This window comes from Rhinolophus sinicus, chromosome 1 (genome assembly GCF_057876585.1).
Source record: "Rhinolophus sinicus isolate RSI-liver-muscle chromosome 1, RSI-T2T, whole genome shotgun sequence".
Classification (NCBI taxonomy): domain Eukaryota; kingdom Metazoa; phylum Chordata; class Mammalia; order Chiroptera; family Rhinolophidae; genus Rhinolophus; species Rhinolophus sinicus.
In genome coordinates this window covers 53,248,380-53,268,457 of record NC_142501.1, presented here as the reverse complement: position 1 = coordinate 53,268,457, position 20,078 = coordinate 53,248,380, and the positions used below count along the sequence as shown (strand labels likewise).

The 20,078-nt window shown below is 41.9% G+C and overlaps 1 protein-coding gene across 5 annotated transcripts in view; it reads right to left on the bottom strand.

Moving 5' to 3' along the window:
- Positions 1–11,354, bottom strand: part of DIP2B (DIP2 acetate--CoA ligase B (putative)) — a 193,181-nt gene extending 181,827 nt beyond the window's left edge. For all 5 annotated transcript variants that reach the window (XM_088799314.1, XM_019724578.3, XM_019724577.3 and 2 more), the window contains exon 1: positions 11,103–11,354. In XM_088799314.1, the coding sequence (XP_088655440.1) occupies positions 11,103–11,202 (100 nt within the window). In that variant the 5' untranslated portion in view covers positions 11,203–11,354. The remainder of the gene's footprint in view (positions 1–11,102) is intronic.
- Between the last annotated feature and the right edge of the window lie 8,724 nt (positions 11,355–20,078).

Below are 20,078 nucleotides of genomic sequence, written 5' to 3'. Positions count from 1 at the left end.
TAGAAAATAAAAATGCTTCTAAGTGCTCAAAAGACAATTACCTAAATTAATATCTTTAAAATCCAGACAGCTATTCGTTGAAAAGTTACTAGATTGAAAGCTCCTTGAAAACAGAGAACCTGCCTTCTATATATCTCTCATCTTCTCGATAGACCTTGTAAATAAATGTGCTCAATACATCTTTATTGATATATTCAGCACCTTAAAAGTTCCAAAAGATACAAGACATTGTCATTACACTCAAGAAACCTAAGTCTAATTGAGGAGGCAAAAAAAACCCATAAATGAAACAAAGAAATAGTGGTCAGTTAAGTGTTAAACTGGGTAACGGCATACAGCAAAGCCTAAAAATAGAAGCGATTAGTATGGACTATCTCAGTCAGCTGGTTTTGTGATGAAGGAGATATCAGATAGGCCGTGAAACATGGGTACATTTTCATAGGAGAAAAGGCAGTCCTAACAAAAACAGTCACTGCAAAGCACAGCAGCGGAAATGAGCCTGTTAGGAAAAAGAGAGTGAGGAAACCAGTCAGACTGTAACAGAAGAGTCTGTCAGAAACTGGTAAGGAAATCCGAACAGATAGGGAGGTTCATGACAGTCTACATTCATTCATGAGATGAGTAAGTACTGAGAAGCACTTATGCGGAGGATGCTGTGTGCTGCCCTCAAGCAGCTTACAAAGGGAGCTAAGAATATTTATGCAAGTAAAATTTCATAACTTTAATAAGGTAATTTGAAAAATAGCTGTCATAGAGGAGTAACATCAGAGAGCAGAGCTCAGAGAACCAACTAACAAGGAAGTTGAATTTTTTAAATGCGAAGTTCATCTTCCAGTTTTTTCCTTCGTCTCCTTGAAGAAAAAGAATAAGCCAAGAGCTATGATTTTTTCCATGTTCAATTTAAAAAAAGTTTCTCCAAGCCAGAAAGGACATACACTAAGGCAAGAATGACAACTCTTTAAAATTTTAAGACAGGAAAATAAAATGTGTAAGCTATGTATGGTGACAGACTGATGTTAACTAGACTTGTTGTGGTGATCACTTCATAATATAAATATTGAATCATTATGTTGTACACCTGAAACTAATGTTGGATGTCAATCATACCTCAAAAAAAACACAACAAAAAAAAACACGTTTAAGACAGCCGATTTGCCTCACTCACAGATTTACTAAACAAGAAATTATCAGAAGCATCTACCTCATGATTCCTGCTGGGTTCATTTTTATAATGGAGCTTCCATGACAAGACTGGTCAGCACAATTATGACTTCGTGCTTGACCTGACCTAAGTTCTAGTCTACGAATAAGTTGAGACAACATACTCCATGGTCCTTAAAAAGAAAGAAAACCCTACTAATGCTTTAATTTATCCCTAAAAGCAATAGTGCTCTGAAATGAAAGAGATATTAGACCACTATTCCTTCACAAAGGAAGAAATAACTCCAAGAAAAATCCATTAAGTACATGCCATTTACAGAAATATTTATACTAATTTTAAAATTAAACATTAAATTTCCTAAGGGAAAAACAACAACAACAACACTACAAACTCCTTCTGAGCCAGAATGTAACCACAATTCTGCGTCTGTGATCCAGAAGCTCAAGTCTAGGGCACACCAAGGACCTTTCAAAGAAGCTACTCACCCTGTGGACTTCCATTTAGGGCTGTCCTGTGTAGCCTCCAAAACATTTTCGTCCTGAGTTTCCCCTGCAGTTTCTCATCACCCCCATCTCAGCTCAGGGAAGAAAATTTAATTTCATATAAAAATGTAAGTACATAGGGCCGGCCCGGTGGCTCAGGCGGTTAGAGCTCAATGCTCCTAACTCCGAAGGCTGCCAGTTCGATTCCCACATGGGCCAGTGGGCTCTCAACCACAAGGTTGCCGGTTCAATTCCTCGACTCCCGCAAGGGATGGTGGGCTGCGCCCCCTGCAACTAAGATTGAAAGGACAACAACTTGACTTGGGGAAAAAAAGGCCTGGAAGTACACACTGTTCCCCAATAAAGTCCTGTTCCCCTGCCCCAATAAAATCTTTGGGGAAAAAAAATGTAAGTACATAAAATTATCTTTCACTTTATAAATAATCTTATAGGAGTTTACCCAGTATTTTTTGTCCTTTTAAGAACTAGAGAAGTCGCATCTTGCTGAAAGCTAGGCTGACATGAAGGAAACTCTCCCAATATGTTGTAGAGTGCTAACCCCACTGGTTCTGGCAAAACAAGGTTAGAAACAACCAACCTCATTCCTATTCCCATCTATTTTTCTGAGAATAGGACAGAACATTCCAATTATTTTCCCTCCAGGGAGCTCTACCTCCAAAACTCCAAAGATAGAAGCTATATCTTAAGAAAAGTGAGGGCCGACAGTTAAGATTGAAGAGAATTTTGCCAAAACTACTTGAAACATGACTCAGGAAGATGGAGGCGAATAGCAGTGTGGAAACACCATGGGGTTTGGAGCCAAACGGACTTGGGTTCAAACCAGCACACGGTCCTTTCAGGCTTCACGTTCTTTACCAAGTCTCTAGAAAATGGAAATCACACACCTATCTTGAGGAATTGTTAGGGTTAGAAGCACATTTCAAAGACTTGCCCAAAGTCATACAGTAAACAGCAGAAGCAGGACTTGTCCCCAGTTCTAAATAACTCAAGTCCAGCGTTCTTTCCCCTTTGCCATTCATTCCAGAATGTTACTGTTATTGGTGAGGAAAAAGGGCAAGATCAGGTCACGTGTCACAGGGCAGCACACACTGCATTTCCCTCAATGCTCAGGTGCTTTTCGCTAGCTCAGTCCTCTCATCACTGTGATAACAGGAGCTATTTATTCAACACCTACCTACCGGCCAGGCAGGGTATGCAAAGTGCTAAGCACAGGGCCTGTTACATAATAAGCACTCAATAACTGGTGCCTACTTATACAGAGATCTTAACTGCTTAAGAGAGCTTAGCAAAGGCAGGCTTCTTACAGGAAATTGAGTGGAATACAAGTTAACCAGACAGAAAACGGGGGGAAAAACATGCCAGAGTGGGCATTTTTCAGAGAAAGAACATGTGTACAGAGCCATGGAAGTGAAAAAAGCACAGCGCACTCAGGGAAATACAAGTCACTGAGCATGGCTAGGAAGGAGAAAAAAACATGGAAGGAGCAGGAAATGAGGCTAACAAGGCAGGCAGGTGTTGGTACACAAAGGGTGCACTTCATCCTGTGGATGAGGAAAGCCAATGAAACTTTTCAACAGGGAAAAGGACACAGTTAGATCTGTTTCAGAATGACCGTTCCATCACAGAATACAGAAGGATGGAATGGAAGAAGAGACTGAAGGCAGGCCAACGGGTTAGGAGACGACTGTAACAGTCTCAGCAAGGTAAGAGCCTGAACACAGCGTTGTGAACGGCGGGGAAGAAGGAGAATCACCAGGAGTCAGTGACCCATTAGAAGGTAAGGACAACCCCGTTTCTGACCTGGCTGAATGAACATGCTGAAGTAGAGAGTGTTTGTGGAGTGGGCTGAAGCGAGGAGTACAGTTTTGAACGGCTAAGTTACAGCTGTCTGGGGGCAGCCAAGGGGGTGTCTGGAGCAGAGGAGAGTCAGGGCTCGAGAGATACCCACTAGGGAGGCATCTCGCAGCCATGACAGCTGGAGCCTGGGGCATGGATAAGATGACTCAGCGAGTGTCTGTGAAGAAAGAGGAAAGCTAAGGACAGATATCAGGAACACCCACATCAGGAGGCAGAGACAGAAAAGGAAACCCAAGAGGGCAGTTAGGGAGATGGAAGGAAGTGATGCCATAAAAGCTAAGCAAGGAGAGAGTGTTATAAAGATAATGCTCCAAGGTATCCAGTGCTGCAGAGAGGATGCCGTATCCAGTGGGCACCATTCAGACAGACAGAAGTCACTGGTGGCCTTGCAGACAGTTGGTTCCGAGACTTGAGGAGGTAGAAGCAACGGACTGAGGAGTAAGCAAAGGTAAGAAGTAAGACAAAGGAACTGCAGGCCACAGCTTCTAGGATGGATGAGAGGGAGAGTACAAGCACAGGAGAGCAAGCAGATTCCAATACAAGATTGTGGGAAGCTGCTGCTTTTAAGATGGGAGACACTTCAGCATATTCATTACAGGCTGAAGGGAAGGAGCCAAGTGTTAAGTGAGAGGCTAACGATGAGAAAAGAAACAAAGACAAAAGTCTATGACTGAAGAGATCAATGAAGGAAGCTCCCAAGATCCCAGAAGGGGAGAAGATGGGACTGAGAACACAGCCAGAGGGATACGCTGTAGAAGAAGAGGGGTATTTCTCCTCTGAGAAAAGAAAGAAAGGGGATAAGGGTGGGAACTGGTAGAGATAAGTTGGTGAGTGTTGAGGAGAGGAGCTGAGGGAATTTGGCTTTCCTTACAAGCTAGTGAGAATGAAAGGTGATAGACCTGATTCATAACTTTGCTTCATACTCCTCTTTAGAAACCGATGAAAGCTGTAGACTCTGTCGCCCAAAAAGGCACTAACACTCAAAATTCTGAACGTGATTTCAGAGTGTCTCCAAGTCCACTGAAGCCAACCCGTGTATCCAAAGATTCTGTCATCTGTAAGGCTATGGAATTCCAAAGAAATGGCCTTTCAGGAGTGATCTTGTTCACAGAAGAGCATCCACAGGGGAAAGCAACTTATTCATTAGAAGCACAAAGGTTAAAAAAATACCTCTCACTTAAACCTCTATGAAATACTCAATCACTAAAAAGAAATGGACTATTTGTGTACAAAACTATCTTAAACTCTCTAGGGATAAAAAATATAGAAGAACATCCCTGCCTTTAGAAAATGCAGAATTTAAAGACAATGAGTGACAAAGCCTTGGATTTTGCAACGGCTTTAGATAAAAGCAGTATTTTTAAAAGATGAAAGCTCAACCCAGAGGTGAAGGGAGACAAAAATCAGACCCTGAAGTCTAAAGATAGAAGACTGTAAATGGTTGGTGGTAAATGCTACTCAAAGGAAAAGAGGATGCAAGGAACTTCTGAAGGAGGAACTGAAAGGATTTGTTCACTAAGGACAAAGGGAGGACTAAAAAGGGAAGAACAAAGAAGTATTGGAAGGTACATGTGCCTTTTCATAACTTGGATACGCTTGAGTCTCAGAAATCATGCTTAAATTTCAGAGCCATTTGCCGGAACCTACAGGCTCAGAAATGTACACATGCCAGATGTCTGTATCAAACAAACCAGCTTCTCTTCTCAGCTCTCGTCAACTGCTTGCAGTGACCCAACACGTGTTGAGCTAAGGGTAGAGGGTGCCGACAGGAGCACCTGATGACGGAGGAAAGTCTTGCTTTTAAAAAATATATAAGCAAATTGATTCCATTCATCACTTCGTATATAACCACATATTACTAAGTTATACACGATATTGAAAACAGCCAAGTCGGTATGCATCCATTCACTACCAGAAACAATTACGATTGCATGTATGCCACCTGCTACACTCAGCTTTCCTCCTATGATCTCATTTTAACACTCCTCACAACTCTAATGAAGTTGTCATTCCTGTTTTAAGAATTCAAGACACAAAAACCAGGGAGGTTAGGCAGTCTGTCCAAGGTCACAGAGCTAATAAGGGACAGGCCAGGACTTGGACCCAGGCCCATCAGATGCCAAAATCTGTGCCTCTCAAATGATTGCACAACCCCGCATGGTGCCAAATCAAATCCCCAAGACAGAGACTTTGTATTTCAATTGAAGTTAAATTGAAGTGAGCAGAAATTTATTACACTCCCGAAACAATACAAGACAGAAACAGTTGGGGAGTTATTTAAAGAAGTTTAAGACATAAACGACCTCTGTAGGAGCTTACATTGAGGTGAAATGAAAAACAATTTAAATTAGAAAATACATGATTGGCAAAAATGATATAAACTGTAAATGCTGTGAGGTTTGAAGCTCGAGAGCTCACAGTGGTCAGGGTCAGGTTTATTAAAAAGCTAGTACTTCAGATGAACTCTTACAGAATTGTGAGAAACTGCACACAAGCAGGAAGCAGTGTTTCGAAAAGCATTCCTGAATTAATCATGAAAGGAGACCATGGAGAACGATAGTAATTACAATACAAATATAGTGGGAAGGCCCTTCGTAGCCAACATCTGAACTACCAACCCTGAGATACTAATCCTTACAAAGGCCAGCAAAGAAAGTAGCCACCAAGGGCAGGGCTAAGAGTGAAGGGCTAACGATTTCTCCTATTCCAAAATCCAGCTCAACGCTATGGGGCTGTCAAACCACAAGATCAGTTTTTCATACACACACGAGAACTAGGGTGTCCAGGCGAATGATTCTTCCAACAGAGAGAATTTGTCTGTCACTTCTCTTCGGGAACGGCCCTCAAAACCAGTTCACAATCGTTCTAATTTTTTGACAGTCATGATGAAAGGCAGTTTATAGTCACTCTAGTTTTTTCAATCTCAATTAGTTTGGACTCCAAAGAACATCAACCAGCTTTTCTCCACTTGTCTGCAAGTGACCATAAAATGAAACTCCACCCTCAGAGAATTAAAATTTGCCACCATGAGGATTTCCAAAGGAATGTGCCACAGGCTCTGACAGCAATTCCTAAAAATGAGTTCCAACATAAGACAAGTACAGCCCACCAAAAAATACATTTATGCAAGTTTTAGGGGGTAGATCACTTAGGTAATGCTCAGTTTGGGTTATTTAAAAATCCACACACCTGCTTTCCTTAATGCTGCTAGCATCAGGTATAACAACTGCTTAGATACCATTTTCTGATAAAGGTGCATCCTATGAATTCATGACTATGCTACAGAGATAGCGGAAGTGGCCCACCTTCCCATTATAGGTAAAGAAGGAGGGATTTGCCAGTTTTCTGATGGTTTAATTCGAGTTGTCAGCTTCTCTATTCAGCATCGTATCCTTTTCTTCTTCAACTCCCTCACCTCTTCCCCATCTTTTTTTTATTTTTTTATTGGGGAATATTGGGGAACAGAATGTTTCTCCAGGGCCCATCAGCTCCAAGTCATTGTCCTTCAATCTAGTTGGGGAGGGCGCAGCTCAGCTCCAAGTCCAGTTGCTGTTTTCAATCTTTAATTGTAGGGGGTGCAGCCCACCATCCCATGCGGGAATTGAACCGACAACCTTGTTGTTGAGAGCTCGCGCTCTAACCAACTGAGCCATCCGGCCGCCCCTCCAGCGGCAGCTCGTTGTCTTCAATCTAGTTGTGGAGGGCACAGCTCACTGGCCCATGTGGGAATGGAACCGGCAACCCTGTTGTTCAGAGTTGCGCTCTAACCAACTGAGCCATCCGGCCGCCCCTGCCCCACTCTTAAAGAGGATTTATTTCAACTCCTAGGACTTGGCCCTCTCTTATCCCCCAACCTTGAAGGTGGACCCAGTACCAAGCTTTAAGGACCGCCAAGATGTGATGAAACAGGAGAAAGGGAGGATGTGACTGTGTTTGTTGTGTTTGTGCTCAGAGAAGTGTTCAAACAAGAAAAGGGAGGATCCCTTCCTGTAAGTATTATTTCATCTTAAATAACTCTCCAGTTGTCATCGTTGGCCTGTTCTCAGACACTGAAGGCTTGCGCTCCTTCCGACATGCCACAGAAGTATGGAATTTATGTCCTTCTTTCCTTCACCCTTAGGACTGAACTGCACAAGCTAAATCACAGGCCTCTCTACTAACTACCCAATCCAATCTCATATTTATCGTACTCGGTTGCTTCTTTTTCACAACAACAAAGCAGATAGCTTCCTCTTTTCTTAGAAGGCAGCCTCTGTACAGAACTCCATCATGGTCTCATGTACATATGTTTTGTTGATATTTTTAAGTGGTTTCCCTCCCAGACTCGGAGCTCCTTGAAAGCCAATAGAGTTCCCTGCTCACCTATGTATCCCCAGCACACAGTAGCCACCAAATAAATGTCTGGATCAAATACATGAATGATAGATTTGAAAGAGATTTCAGAAAGAGAATCAACAAGACTATTTGGAATTGCGGCATACAACTGTTTTGTGGCGTTTCCTTAGAATAAAATCTAGAGTCAATAGCTTGTGCAATAACAGTCAACATATTTACATCATTCAGTGATAACAGATACCATAATTATATGGCAGCTTAGGATAATGGCACTTATTACATGAGCAACTTTAGACAAAACACTTAACCCTTGTGAGTTTAACTTTCCCCCTCTGTGAAACCAAAAAAAAAAAAAAAGAGGTGGTAATATCTATTCTACCTAATCACAGTCCTAGTCAAGTCAAATGACATAATGTATAAGACCATTACACAAATATAAGATATTATCAGACAGATTTAAACAAATAATTCTCACTAGTCTTATTTGATGTGCATACACTTCACTAAAACACGAATAAAGTTCAGACAAAAGAGCTTACTGTTAAACATATAATAAATATGAGAAAATATGTGAACCATGAAAAATCTCCAACCACGGAATACTTGTAAGAAACCTCCTACCTATTCAATTCATCTACAGAAAAGCTCGCGATTACGGTAACTTCAATTTTCAGTGATTCTCCCGGGAGTTGCAGGCTCTGCCTCTTGCTGCAGAAGCGGGAGGCTTTCACCAGCAAGTCCGCGGTGACCTGCCTGAAGCCCCAGCCAGAGCCCTGCACCGCACTCTGCGGCAAACAGGCTACGGGGGCACAGACCTGCATTTCAGCACAGGGTTAGTCAGCTGATGTATGACCAAAGCCTGCAGCTGAAAATACAGGCGAGCACAAAGAAAATTCTTTAACAGTAGACAACTCAGACTATCACTATAATTATGACCAACGACGGCCTAAACCTGAAAAAAAATGAATAAAATCAAGGAATGAGTGCAGCAAAGCCAGCACACACGGTAAACACATAGTTCAAAGTGCCTTCTTTTTTGTTGTTGTAAGAAGAAAAAAGTACTTCGATCAGAGCACTCACTGTAGAGAAAATGTAAAACAAACAAACAAAGGTTGGTTCCAAATATGCTACAGATATCACGAATAACACCATGCTATAGATTTGGGGGCTGTTGGGTTGTTTCAACTTCACTTGAATTCCTAAAAATATCTATCTACTTCTCCGTAGATCCTCTGTACTCTGAGCAAAACAGAGAGAAAAACAGATGGCCAAGATGCTGACACTGCAGGCCCAAGGGTTTCCAACTGTATGTTTTTCCAGTTATCCATTGCTAAAAGAGATGAAATACAGGATGATGTAGTATAAATCTGTAAGAAACCAATTCGGACTAAGTCATATGCCAAACAAAACAATTCTGCACTGGAAAGCAAACCATGCACTTGTCCTTAGAAATGTTGAAGCCTTGGCATTCAGAGTGTATGAGTTTCACACACTTTTCTGGAGGGGAGGTGAGCTAATCAGTGTGAGTCCTAGAAATAGTTCCTCAGAATCATCTCTAGAAACACCCAGAGAAGTAAACAATAATCAGCTGGAAGCAGAAATACCAAGAATAAGGAGCTTCCAGGATTTCCCTCTCAGTGTAAAAGCAATCAACTCCTATTTTTAATCTCTTTCTGACGCAAACAGCCAGCCAAACCTCTCTCTTTCTGGCTAGTCAAAGATAGCTGCTTCGTTACTGTAAAATAACTGTTTCAAAAGTCAATCTGAATGTAAGTCATTACAGACTGAAAGACAATGCTTTAGGAGAAAACTGAAGTATGTTGCCAGGCAGAACAGGACGGTAATGCCCTAAACACTTCACAGAAAAAAACTCATCCACTACCACTGATTTTGGGGACTGGCCAAAGAATAACTTTCCAACTGATTAATTGAAAAATAATGTCTGTAATTAAGTGCAAATGAAAAGAGTACTTCCCTATACATTGGGAAAACCTAACAGCGTTATTAATAATAATTACTTCCTTCCATGGCCAACTGGATTTATAACACAAATCTACTTATGGTTTTTCATTGTAAAGGATGGGGGGTGGGGGAGATAATGTCTTGATAAGTGAACAAAGTCAGAACTCTCCAGGGAACTTGTCACATTCTTCTTTTCCAATGAACAATTTTGAATCCACTTGAAAAATGCTAGGGAAGAGGGCCTCTGGCAAGGAACTCACTAAGAATATGCGACTCTGGGGCCACCACCACAGCCCTGACATCAAGCTTGGACAAAATACTGCTTTTGTCTCTGAGGCAGCTTGTGATAAAAACAGGAACTTTGTGGAGAACTGATCACAACTGCACAAGGAGCCTGATCACATGCCCACCACACAGCACTGTTTCTCTCATTATTATCCAAGGGACTTTTCTAAGAACAGGGGCTTGATTTATTCCATTCTTTTAATTTTCAAAATAAATCCAGCCCTCCTTGTACCAGTCCATTGTCAAAAGAAAAAGGGTGCCGGCCAGGATTTGCATGTAACCTCTCCTCCCTCCTTCAAAGACTCCAAAAGGTGATCAGATGCGGAAAATTCAGCAGGAATACACGCACCAGGAGAAAACCCTTCTGACAAAGGTGGTCTCAACGCAGCACCGTGTGTCTCTCTCTGGGTTAATGCCACTGCTTATAATCTCTTGAAGACCCTCAAGGGCCCACCCAGTTTCTATCTTACTCCTGTCACTGGGGAGGCGTCTCTCATTGTTAAAGAAGGGAGAAGAAGAAATGCTGACGATTTCCTATGTGTCTTTCTCCTTTTTTGAAGGGGTAAGGGGGACAGAGACAGGAGTGGGGCCCTCCCTCGAAAAGGGTAGAGGACAGGAAAAAGCTGTCAGCCACCCTGCTGGCAGCCTGACCCCCACCCCCACCGTGCCCAGACGCCCGGGCAGAAGCGGAGGGCGCAGCTTTGTCTCGCGTTTTGGGGGGCAGGGAGCGCAAAAGCAGCCCGGGCCTGGGGAGGCCCTCTCTCTCCCCCAAGCCCCTGCTTGACCCCCTCCCAGGGAACACAATGAACCCACACGGGAAAGCCACTTCACCGGGTGGGAGGGGAGGGAAGACGACCCTTCAGAGCCCGGGCCAGATTTCCGGCACCCTCCTTCCCTCTCGCCCGCACGGCCACCAGGGCGCGCGGCAGGGACCTGGTCTCCCTCTCGCCGCGAACCGCAGCGGCGCCCGGGCGCTCGCTCCCCCGCCCGGCTCCTACCCTCGGAGAGCTCCAGCTCCAGCTCCGCCAGCTGCGCCCGCACGTCGGGCGGCAGCGCCGCCACCGCGGCCGGCGCGGGCTCCAGGCCTCGCTCCGCCATCCCGGCTCCGCCAGCCACACTCCGGAAGACAAGAGAGGGGGCCGAAGGAGGGACGGACTGACGCGGGTCCACACCCGGGCTACAAGATCCGGCTCCGGCCGCCGAGCGCCGTCAGCGCCGCTGCTACCGCTGCCGCCATGAGCGAGGGTCACGTGAGCACCCCGGCCCCGCCTCCGGGCCGAGGACGCACCGCCTCCTTTGCCAAGTCAAACTCAGGACTCGCGTGTTTATGGCGCCCTCTACTGGGAAACTCGTGAAACGACGAGCCCAAGCCCGCTACCCCGAACTCTGCACAAGACCGGCATAAGGTGATGATGTGGACACGCAGCGTTTAATTTAACCTTTTACAAACTCACGTGCAAGGAGTTTTCAGGGGCTCCTGGTCATACTTTTTCCACCTCTCTTCTCTTAGTAGTGTATGCCTTTGTCTTTTCCCTAACTCCATTTTGCCCTAACCTACCCGTTTATAAGGACCTGAACACAGGCCCCTTCTTTTATTGGGAATTCCCGGTTCCAATTGCCAGGAGCTCTTTGTTTCTGTTTCAAATACCAGCATTTAAGACAGTGGAGGGAGAATTCGGTTCCTTCTGACTAGACTTCTAAAGACTTGCAAGAGGGAAACTTACTCTTCTTTATTTTTTTATCCTCTTCAGTGTATATAACTTAGTAGGTACTCCAAAAATATTAATATTTTAATTCAATATAAGAAGGATCCAAACATTTGTGTGCTTTTACCAGGAACTGCTGGGCAGATGCTTTAAATTGTCATTCATATTCTTTCTATAACAGTATTGAATCATTTTTTTAATGCCAAATCTCCCCTTCAGAATTTGGGGGATTCCAGTGTTTTTACTTCCTTTCCATGCGGACCCAGAAGTGGTTCTTTAATAGAACGGGCCCCAGCATCTATCCATTAGGAGTTTCTAGATAGTATTTTGTATCATTTATGGGATGGAAGGAAAAAAAAATTTTAAGTTAAGAATTTCAGCTTGAAAAAAGGAAGAATGTGACAGCATGGCTGAGGGTAAACTTTGAAAATTCCTTTTAACTACAACACTGTAAGGAGAATTTGTGGAAATATATGTATGTGTGTCCTCTGGCTTACATGAGGACTCCTGCAGTTTTCTTAAAAGGCTGCAAATTCATTGACATTCCTCCCATCAAAAAGCGAGGCCATGTCTCCTTCCCTGAATCTGAAGGGGCTTCTGACTGCTCTGACGGGTAGAATATGGCACAAGTGATACTATGTGATTTCCAAGGCTCGGTTCCAGAAGGCCATGCAGCTTCCCTTTTTTGTCTTGGAATACTCCCACTCCAGCAAACCCCTCTCTGAATCCTCCCTCCCAGGACACTCGCTGAGAACCCAGCATGCAGGGAGCTGCCACATGGAACGGCATGTGAGGAGCTCTGCCCAACGTCTCAGCCAAGCCCAGCCTTCTAAGCATCCGAGCCCCGGGTGGTGAAGAAGCCTCCAGATGATTCCAGCCCCTGCACATTTGAGTCTTCCTAGCTGAGGTCCCAAATAACAGAGAAAAAACACCCTATCCTTATTATGCCCTGTCCAAATGCCTGTAAACATAACAAAATGGTCATCCTTTTATGCCTCTAAGTTTGGGATGGTTTGTGATACAGCAACAGACTACCACAAGAAGGGCCCTCGCAGGTGTTCTTGTTTATCCTCCCAACAGCCTTTCACCCCTTTTTCCTTGTCAGCAGACCACACCAACCCCTATTAAGGCTGGATATGCCAATACTCACTTTCCCACCCTCCTTGGCAGGTGTGTGATCCAGTGAAGGAACTATTGGGAGGGGAGCCTCTGGGGAGGATTTTCCTCCATGATAAGGGATGCACAAGGAGAAGCGGCTCCTTTATTTCCTTCCTGTTTTTGGATGTTGTCCTGTTCACCAGCAGTCACCTTGCAACCATAGAGGAAAGCTATGAAAAGTATAGAGACTTCTCCTAGAACTTGACAGACTTCGTCTGTTATTAAAAAATAACAAATCATAGAACCAACTATACTGAGCTGCTTCGTTATGTGAGAAAAAAGGTTTAAAACTTTTTTAGTTGAATATTCTGTTTTATACAACCCAAAGCTTCTCATCTGATACTGAATTTGTTACCAAACATGGGCTATTATAGGTGAGCCAACTATGAAATGGCTGAGTGCGGTTGCAAATTGTCTAGTAAATTATCATGTGTAGACTGGGGTTGTTTTGCTAGGAGAAGTTATCAGAAAAGTTCAGGATTTGGGGGGAAATCCTGAATTTGACTGTTTGATGTGGCTTTCAGTAAATTCTTGAGAGACAAACAGTCTGAAGATGTCCCACCGAGGACAGGTGGGGAAATTTGCCTTTGCTTAGAAGCTTTTCAGGCTGTAATCCACATTAACAGATGAGAGTGGAGGTTTGTTGGGCTGGGAAAGCCAACTTCTTTTATGCCCAAATTAAAGCTAGGATGAACAGAAGCAGAAACATAAGAGATTTAACAGGTGATAATATTGAAAACATTGGGGCTCTAGATCTCTGAAGGACCTCAAGACCTTTCATTGAACAGTCTTTGTCATAGGAAGGGGGTAAATTGAGTAAAAAAAATGCAAGCCTGGCAGAAAAAAAAAATAGATTTAGGGAGGTATTCTTCCCCTGAGGTCATTCATTTCAAATTGTCTTAGGGAAGAAATCTTGAAAGGAGAAGTATTCGCTGAGTAGAGGGACAAGAGCTGTGAGGTAAACATTCTCAGGCTTTACAACTGACCAGTGCTGTCCAATAGAAATCCAGTGTGAGCCGCATGTGTAAGTAAGGTTGCATTTCCTAGTAGCTACCTTAAAAAGGAAAAAGGAACAGCACATTTCAATTCAGACCAGCTACACTTCAAGTGTCCAATAACTACTTGTGACTGGTCGCTACCATACTGGGCAGCTCAGATCTAGACCCAATCTTTCCCTGCTTTATTAGCACACAATTAAATAGTCCAGAAGCCCACCAAGTTTTTGTAGCAAACGTTTTGCCAAAGACTCGCCAAATCTGGCTTTAACTACCTCTCATTTTTCAACACTTAAAGCAATCCCTGAATTCCCAACTCCCAGCTACAGGTAAACAGCTGCCAAAACTCTACAGCCCCCAAGAAGGACATACACCTAATGCTCATCCTAGGGAGGCCAATGAAGGAGAATGGATAACTAAGACACTCCCAGAGACCAACACTAGAGGCCGCCAGACTAGCTAACTAACACGTACTCCATTTGCTAGGGTGAGGCATCCCCACTAGTTCTGTCAGGCAGTATGGTAGACTCTTCGCAAAAATGGCTGCAATAACACCCTCCTTCCCACCCTCCACCACTACTGTATTAACTTGTTAGACCCCTCCTATATTGGGTTTGATCATATGACTCGCCTTGGCTAATGAGACAGTAGAAAACATGACACAGGGACTTGGAAAGTACTTAGGCATTGGGGCTTGCTTTTGGAAACCGAGACCACTGTATTGTGAGTGAGCGTGAGCTGGGCTACTAGATGAGGAGAGATATGGCCCAGCTACCCTCATCGCTCAAGGCAAAACCCAAACAACTGTAAAGTATGTGACTGAGGCCATAGGCTGCCCAGTGATCAAAGGTCCATGAATGAGAGCCCAGCCCAAATGGTCCACGTCCATGAGCAAAAAAATGGTTGCCATTTTAGGCTGCTAAGTCTTGTAGGTTTGTTACACAGCAAGTTGATAAAAACAGGGTATGATATCTGCTCAGGAACCGTGTCTACTGCATGTTTCCTTTTCGGAATGCGAGCTTTATTGTACTTACACTTCCTTGTCCAGCATTGTCTTTTGCCGTGGTTTTCCTACGTTAGCACACATCAGAATCACATGGAAAGGTTATTAAAACACTAATTGCTGGGTCCAACCCAGAATTCCTGATTTCGTAAGTTTTGGATGTGGCCCAATAATTTACATTTCTAACAAGTTCCATGGGGATGCTGACACTACTGGTGTGAGAACCACACCCTTCAACAAATATTGGTCTATTGGATGTGTTGGAGACAATTAACTTGTTTTGTAACTCCAGGTTGCTGGTTTGTGAGGAATCTTCTCTAGACCAGAAGATTGCATAGTTCCAGAGTTCCTGGACTTGGATCTGGAGGAGGTAGCTGCATGATATTTGGGATTGTTCCCTTTGAGGGAGGCGATGAGATTTCATGTAAGTGAATCATACACATTTTAAACTGTGTATAATGAAATAAAAGTTTGCCAGAATTGAGTGGGCTGTGGCAGAGGCTGTGGGCAGAGGCTGTAAGCTGTCTACCCAAAGTTCATTCCCTCTCCTTTCTATTTTGTCTAGAGAGCCCACCTACCATCATAGAGGCTGAAAATCCCTGATAGTCAGCCCCCTTTGCTGCTAAGGTATTAGCATATCACCCCAACCTGGCTAAGAGACCTAAAGTGGAGCAAGTCTTCTTGGGGAGGGAGGGAGCAGGATTCTGGGAAAGATGTTCCTCCTTGATAAGGGAGACATATGAAGGGAATACTGGGAACTCTGCTAGGTTCTTGGGTAATTATACTTTCAGAATAGAGTGGCAGTGGCAAGGCTAGCAAATGAAAGCTTGGAACAGAGGAACAGCCACAGAATCCTGAAGGTGGTGGCAGAAGGTGGCAGCCGGGAACGATCTACCTCCTGGGAAACCCAAAGATGCCTGAGTTGGGTGAAGAATGGGGGAAGAATCTTTTCAGGGAGTCTCTCACCTACAGGCAAAAGCAACAAAATTTTTGCATTCATGTTAATAGGCTCTCACCTGTACCCCTAAACTGAATACTGGGGAAATTTAGGTTATTTATAAAACCTACCTAGAATTGAAACTATGTAAGAAAGTCCTGTATAAACTGGAAGACATTGCACAAATGAAAAGGTTTTTGTGAGATGAACCAACATCACGTGATTAATGTGGAGATTTTCATGTTCTTATGTCCATCTGAAACCATGGGGAAAACAGAAGTATACAATAGGCTCTCTTCAACTTAGGAAGGTTTGGGAAAATATTAGGAAGAAGGCTCTCCTAAATGTGTTGTGACATATTACTGGGGGGTGGCTGAGGTGTGCTTTAAAGGAAAGGCATCTTTTCTTATTATGATCTTAAGTGAAATCCTGGCAAGCAATAACAAAATAAACTAGCTTTTATGGAGGAGTGGATTTACAGAGGTTCATATTCTGCCATTCTGATTGCAATGTGTTTTGGAAAATTGAATTATAGGCTCACTTCTTGTGAATGAGCCACTCCCTAATAATCTTATTTGCCTTCATCCAGACTCCTGGAGCCCGTTTAGTACCATGTCTTAAACTGGTTATTCAAAGGACTTGCCATGATAGTATCGGTGATATAGCCAAAGTAGTCCCCAGGCTTAGAGAAAGAGGCTTCATCCAACTCCCTTTCTCAAACCCATGACATCTTCTTTCCACTTTCTCATGCTCACAGCTTCACTGAAGACATCTCTTCAGGTGGCAGCAGGTTGTTGCGGCTTTTTGGTTGTTGATGGTAGTGTTGTTTTTGTTTGTTTGCTTGTTTTTTGCCATTGTTCATACCTGGGAGTCTGACTACAACCCCGTCTCAAGCAATGAGCCTGGTGCTTGATTCTTCTCTCCTTCATGCAGAACAACTTCAGTTCCTATTACCTTCCTGGATCCAAACTCGGCCTATTTGGCCTGTTCTTGGCCACCAAATCCCCAGGACAAAAGCTTTGGTTCTATGCTCACTACTTTAGCTTTTTCTGCATTTAAAGTTCATAAATCATAAATGGGTTACCAAGAAAATAAACAGATGAAAGTGGGGCCTATAAATCAGAGATTTAAAAAGAAAACATTTATGAGAAAAAAATTTAAACACTATTTAGGCATTATTGTTATATTTTTACATATGGTAATGGCATTGTGATTATATATTTTTAAAAGAATAATTTCCAAAGGGAAAACATACTCAAATATTTATGGATTAAATAGTACGCCTAAGATTGGTTTCATAACCCACTAGCGGTGGGATGGGAAGAAGGTAGGGTTATAAATGAAATAATACTGGCTGAGCTCCTAACAGAAACTGAGTGCTAGGAGTTTGCAGGTTGATTATACTATTCTACTTATTTATATATTTAAAATTTTCCATAACAAAACATTTTTAAGTATAAATATTTCTTGTTTCTCTATAAGGTCATAGTTTTGTAATCTCTATTTTATCTAATATCAATGTGTAGGTAGGAGAAAAGGTACTTCAAAACATGAACCTACAGAGCAATCTTAAAGTCTCATAATTGTAATAGTTGAAAAATTGGAAATATTGTCTACCCAAAAGTCTAAAAGAATCAACTAAAATACCATCATTCATTCATTCAAACATATTGAGTTTAGAGTGCTAGGGATGCAGTGTTTGAAAAAGGTCCATACTCTTATAGAGCTTACAGTCTATCAGAATTATTATGAGTTTTTATAAAGTGGCTAAGATTAAGTCAACATATGAGTAACTTTCCTGTCTTATAGCAATAGTCAATTGAAAGAAGAATCCATTCAGTTACAACAAAATACAAGTGGTAATAAACCTAGCAAGAAATGTACAAGACTTAAATGAAGAAAACTGTAATAGCTAACTGAATGATCTAAAAGACCTAAATGGGGAAAAAAGACAACAATGATGACCCAAATAATAGTTACCTATTCCCAGATAGAAAGCCTCAATATCACGAAGATATCAATCTACAAAAATTAATTTATAAAAATCAATGCAATCTATCAAAATCTAATTGTAATTTTCTAAATCATAACTTGACAAGCTGATTCTAAAGTTTAAATATAAGATAAAATGTTCAAAAAATCAAGAAAAATAAAAAATAAAAAATTTAAAAGGGGTATTTGCCTGACCAGATATCAAAACATACTAAAAGAAACTACAAGCCTCAAAACCAAAGTCATGAAGGAACACTGATTGATCTGTGTAAAACTTACGTCTACATGATGAAAGAGAAGACAAACATGCATGTTCTTCGGTGGCAAGACTCAATAAATTTTTGTAGAGTCAGTTCTCCCAAAATTTTCTGTGAGTGCAATGCAATATCCATTAAAAAACCCAACAGGATTCTTTAAACAAAATGTGTTAGGTGATTCTACAATTTATATTAAAGGAAAAATATTGCAAGAATAGCCAGGCATTTTAAAGAACAAAAAAAGTCATGGGAACAATTTGCCCTTTCAAATAACAAGATATACTAAAAGCTAGAGAAGTTAAAACAGGGTGTTGTTAGTGCAGGAATAGAATAAAAGGAATTTGATCCATACTGAAGGAACAGACTCATGTATAATTTCTTTTATGAAAAAGGTGGCACATCAAATCAGGGAGAAAAGATCAAATATTCAACAAAAGATTATTTTCAAACAAATGACTATTCAGAAAAAATAAGTTAAATACTTTTCATAACGTACCTCCCCAAACAATGTTTTATTATTATTATTTTTATTTTTAAAGCGGTGAAAGAGTAGTTTATTAGAAGAGATAATATACTCCAAAGAGTTTGGAGCGGGCACCGAGCAAAGGCAAGGCTCAAGAGGCGCTGACTCAAAACAATGTTTTTAAAAGCTAAAATTTAAAAACCAAAATGATTCAAGTACTAGAAGCTAGAGGGAAAATATTTAGTAACTTCAGGATAGGGGAGGCTTTCCTAAGCAAGTTGTACAGAAAAAGGTTGATAGATGTGGCCTCAGAAACAATGAAAAATATAAGACATAATATAGAAGTTAAAATTTTTAAAATTATGGATAAGAACATATGTCTAGTATATTTAACAATGAAATATCAGAACATAGAAAAGCACTACCAGTAAACAACAAAAAATGACAACCTAATGAAAAAAATGTTAACAAATGGCTAAAAAACATATGAAAAGACTTAAAAACTCACCGGAAATCAAGGAAATACAATTTTAGCAATAACAGATAAACTATATCTAGATATGTAGATCCTGGGAGTATCTCATCTTTTGATCTCTGGAGATCATAAGCTATGAGATCATAAAAACCCAGAACTCCTGAGGGTGATTTGTCCTGTTGTGTGAAAGATTTGCTATATGAATACTGGGTAAGAGAATCTTTCATCATCTGGAAGTTGCTGCAAGGACGAGGTAAACATATGCTATTGGCTAATCTTTCCTGTTATATGGAGAGAGCCCACTTGAGAAAGAAGCCAACGTACAGCTAGTAGACTAGGTAGGCATGGTAGGAGAAAGTGGGGGAGAGCGGTGAGGGGAGAAGAGACATAAGGGCTAGCGTAAGATTATGCGCTCGGACCCAGCTCCCAGTTGGGCCTTTAAAGTAGGCACTGGCATCCCTCTACTTCTTGTCCAACCTCTTTCCCACCCTCTATTATCAGGCTTCCATTCAGTCTATTCAATCAGTTTGGTAACGGTTATCAGTAACGGCCCAACTGTCAAATACAATGGACTCTTTAGTCATCTCTCTCATGTGGCATTTATTTTGAACATTTTATATATTGAAACTTTCTCCTTCTTCAATTTCCTTAATACTTTTCTCTTGCTTCTCTTGCCAAAACATTTAATGCCAGAATAGTTTGGGTATAGTTTGGGAAATCCTTTGCCTCTGCCTACCTTTCATATTTTTAAAATTTGTTTTCATTTCAATACATTTCCAAGTGTAGAGAATTATACCTGTGGACCCACCTCACCACCTATATCTGCTTCAGACATTGACATTTGAATACCCTATATATGCATCACTGTTATTCACTTTCCTCCCTCCTTCCCCAAAGATGTATTTAAAAGGTATCCACCATGTTGCAGCTGGTATTATTCCCAAACATTTGTATACTTTGACTAGAGGTATACATAAACAATGTAATT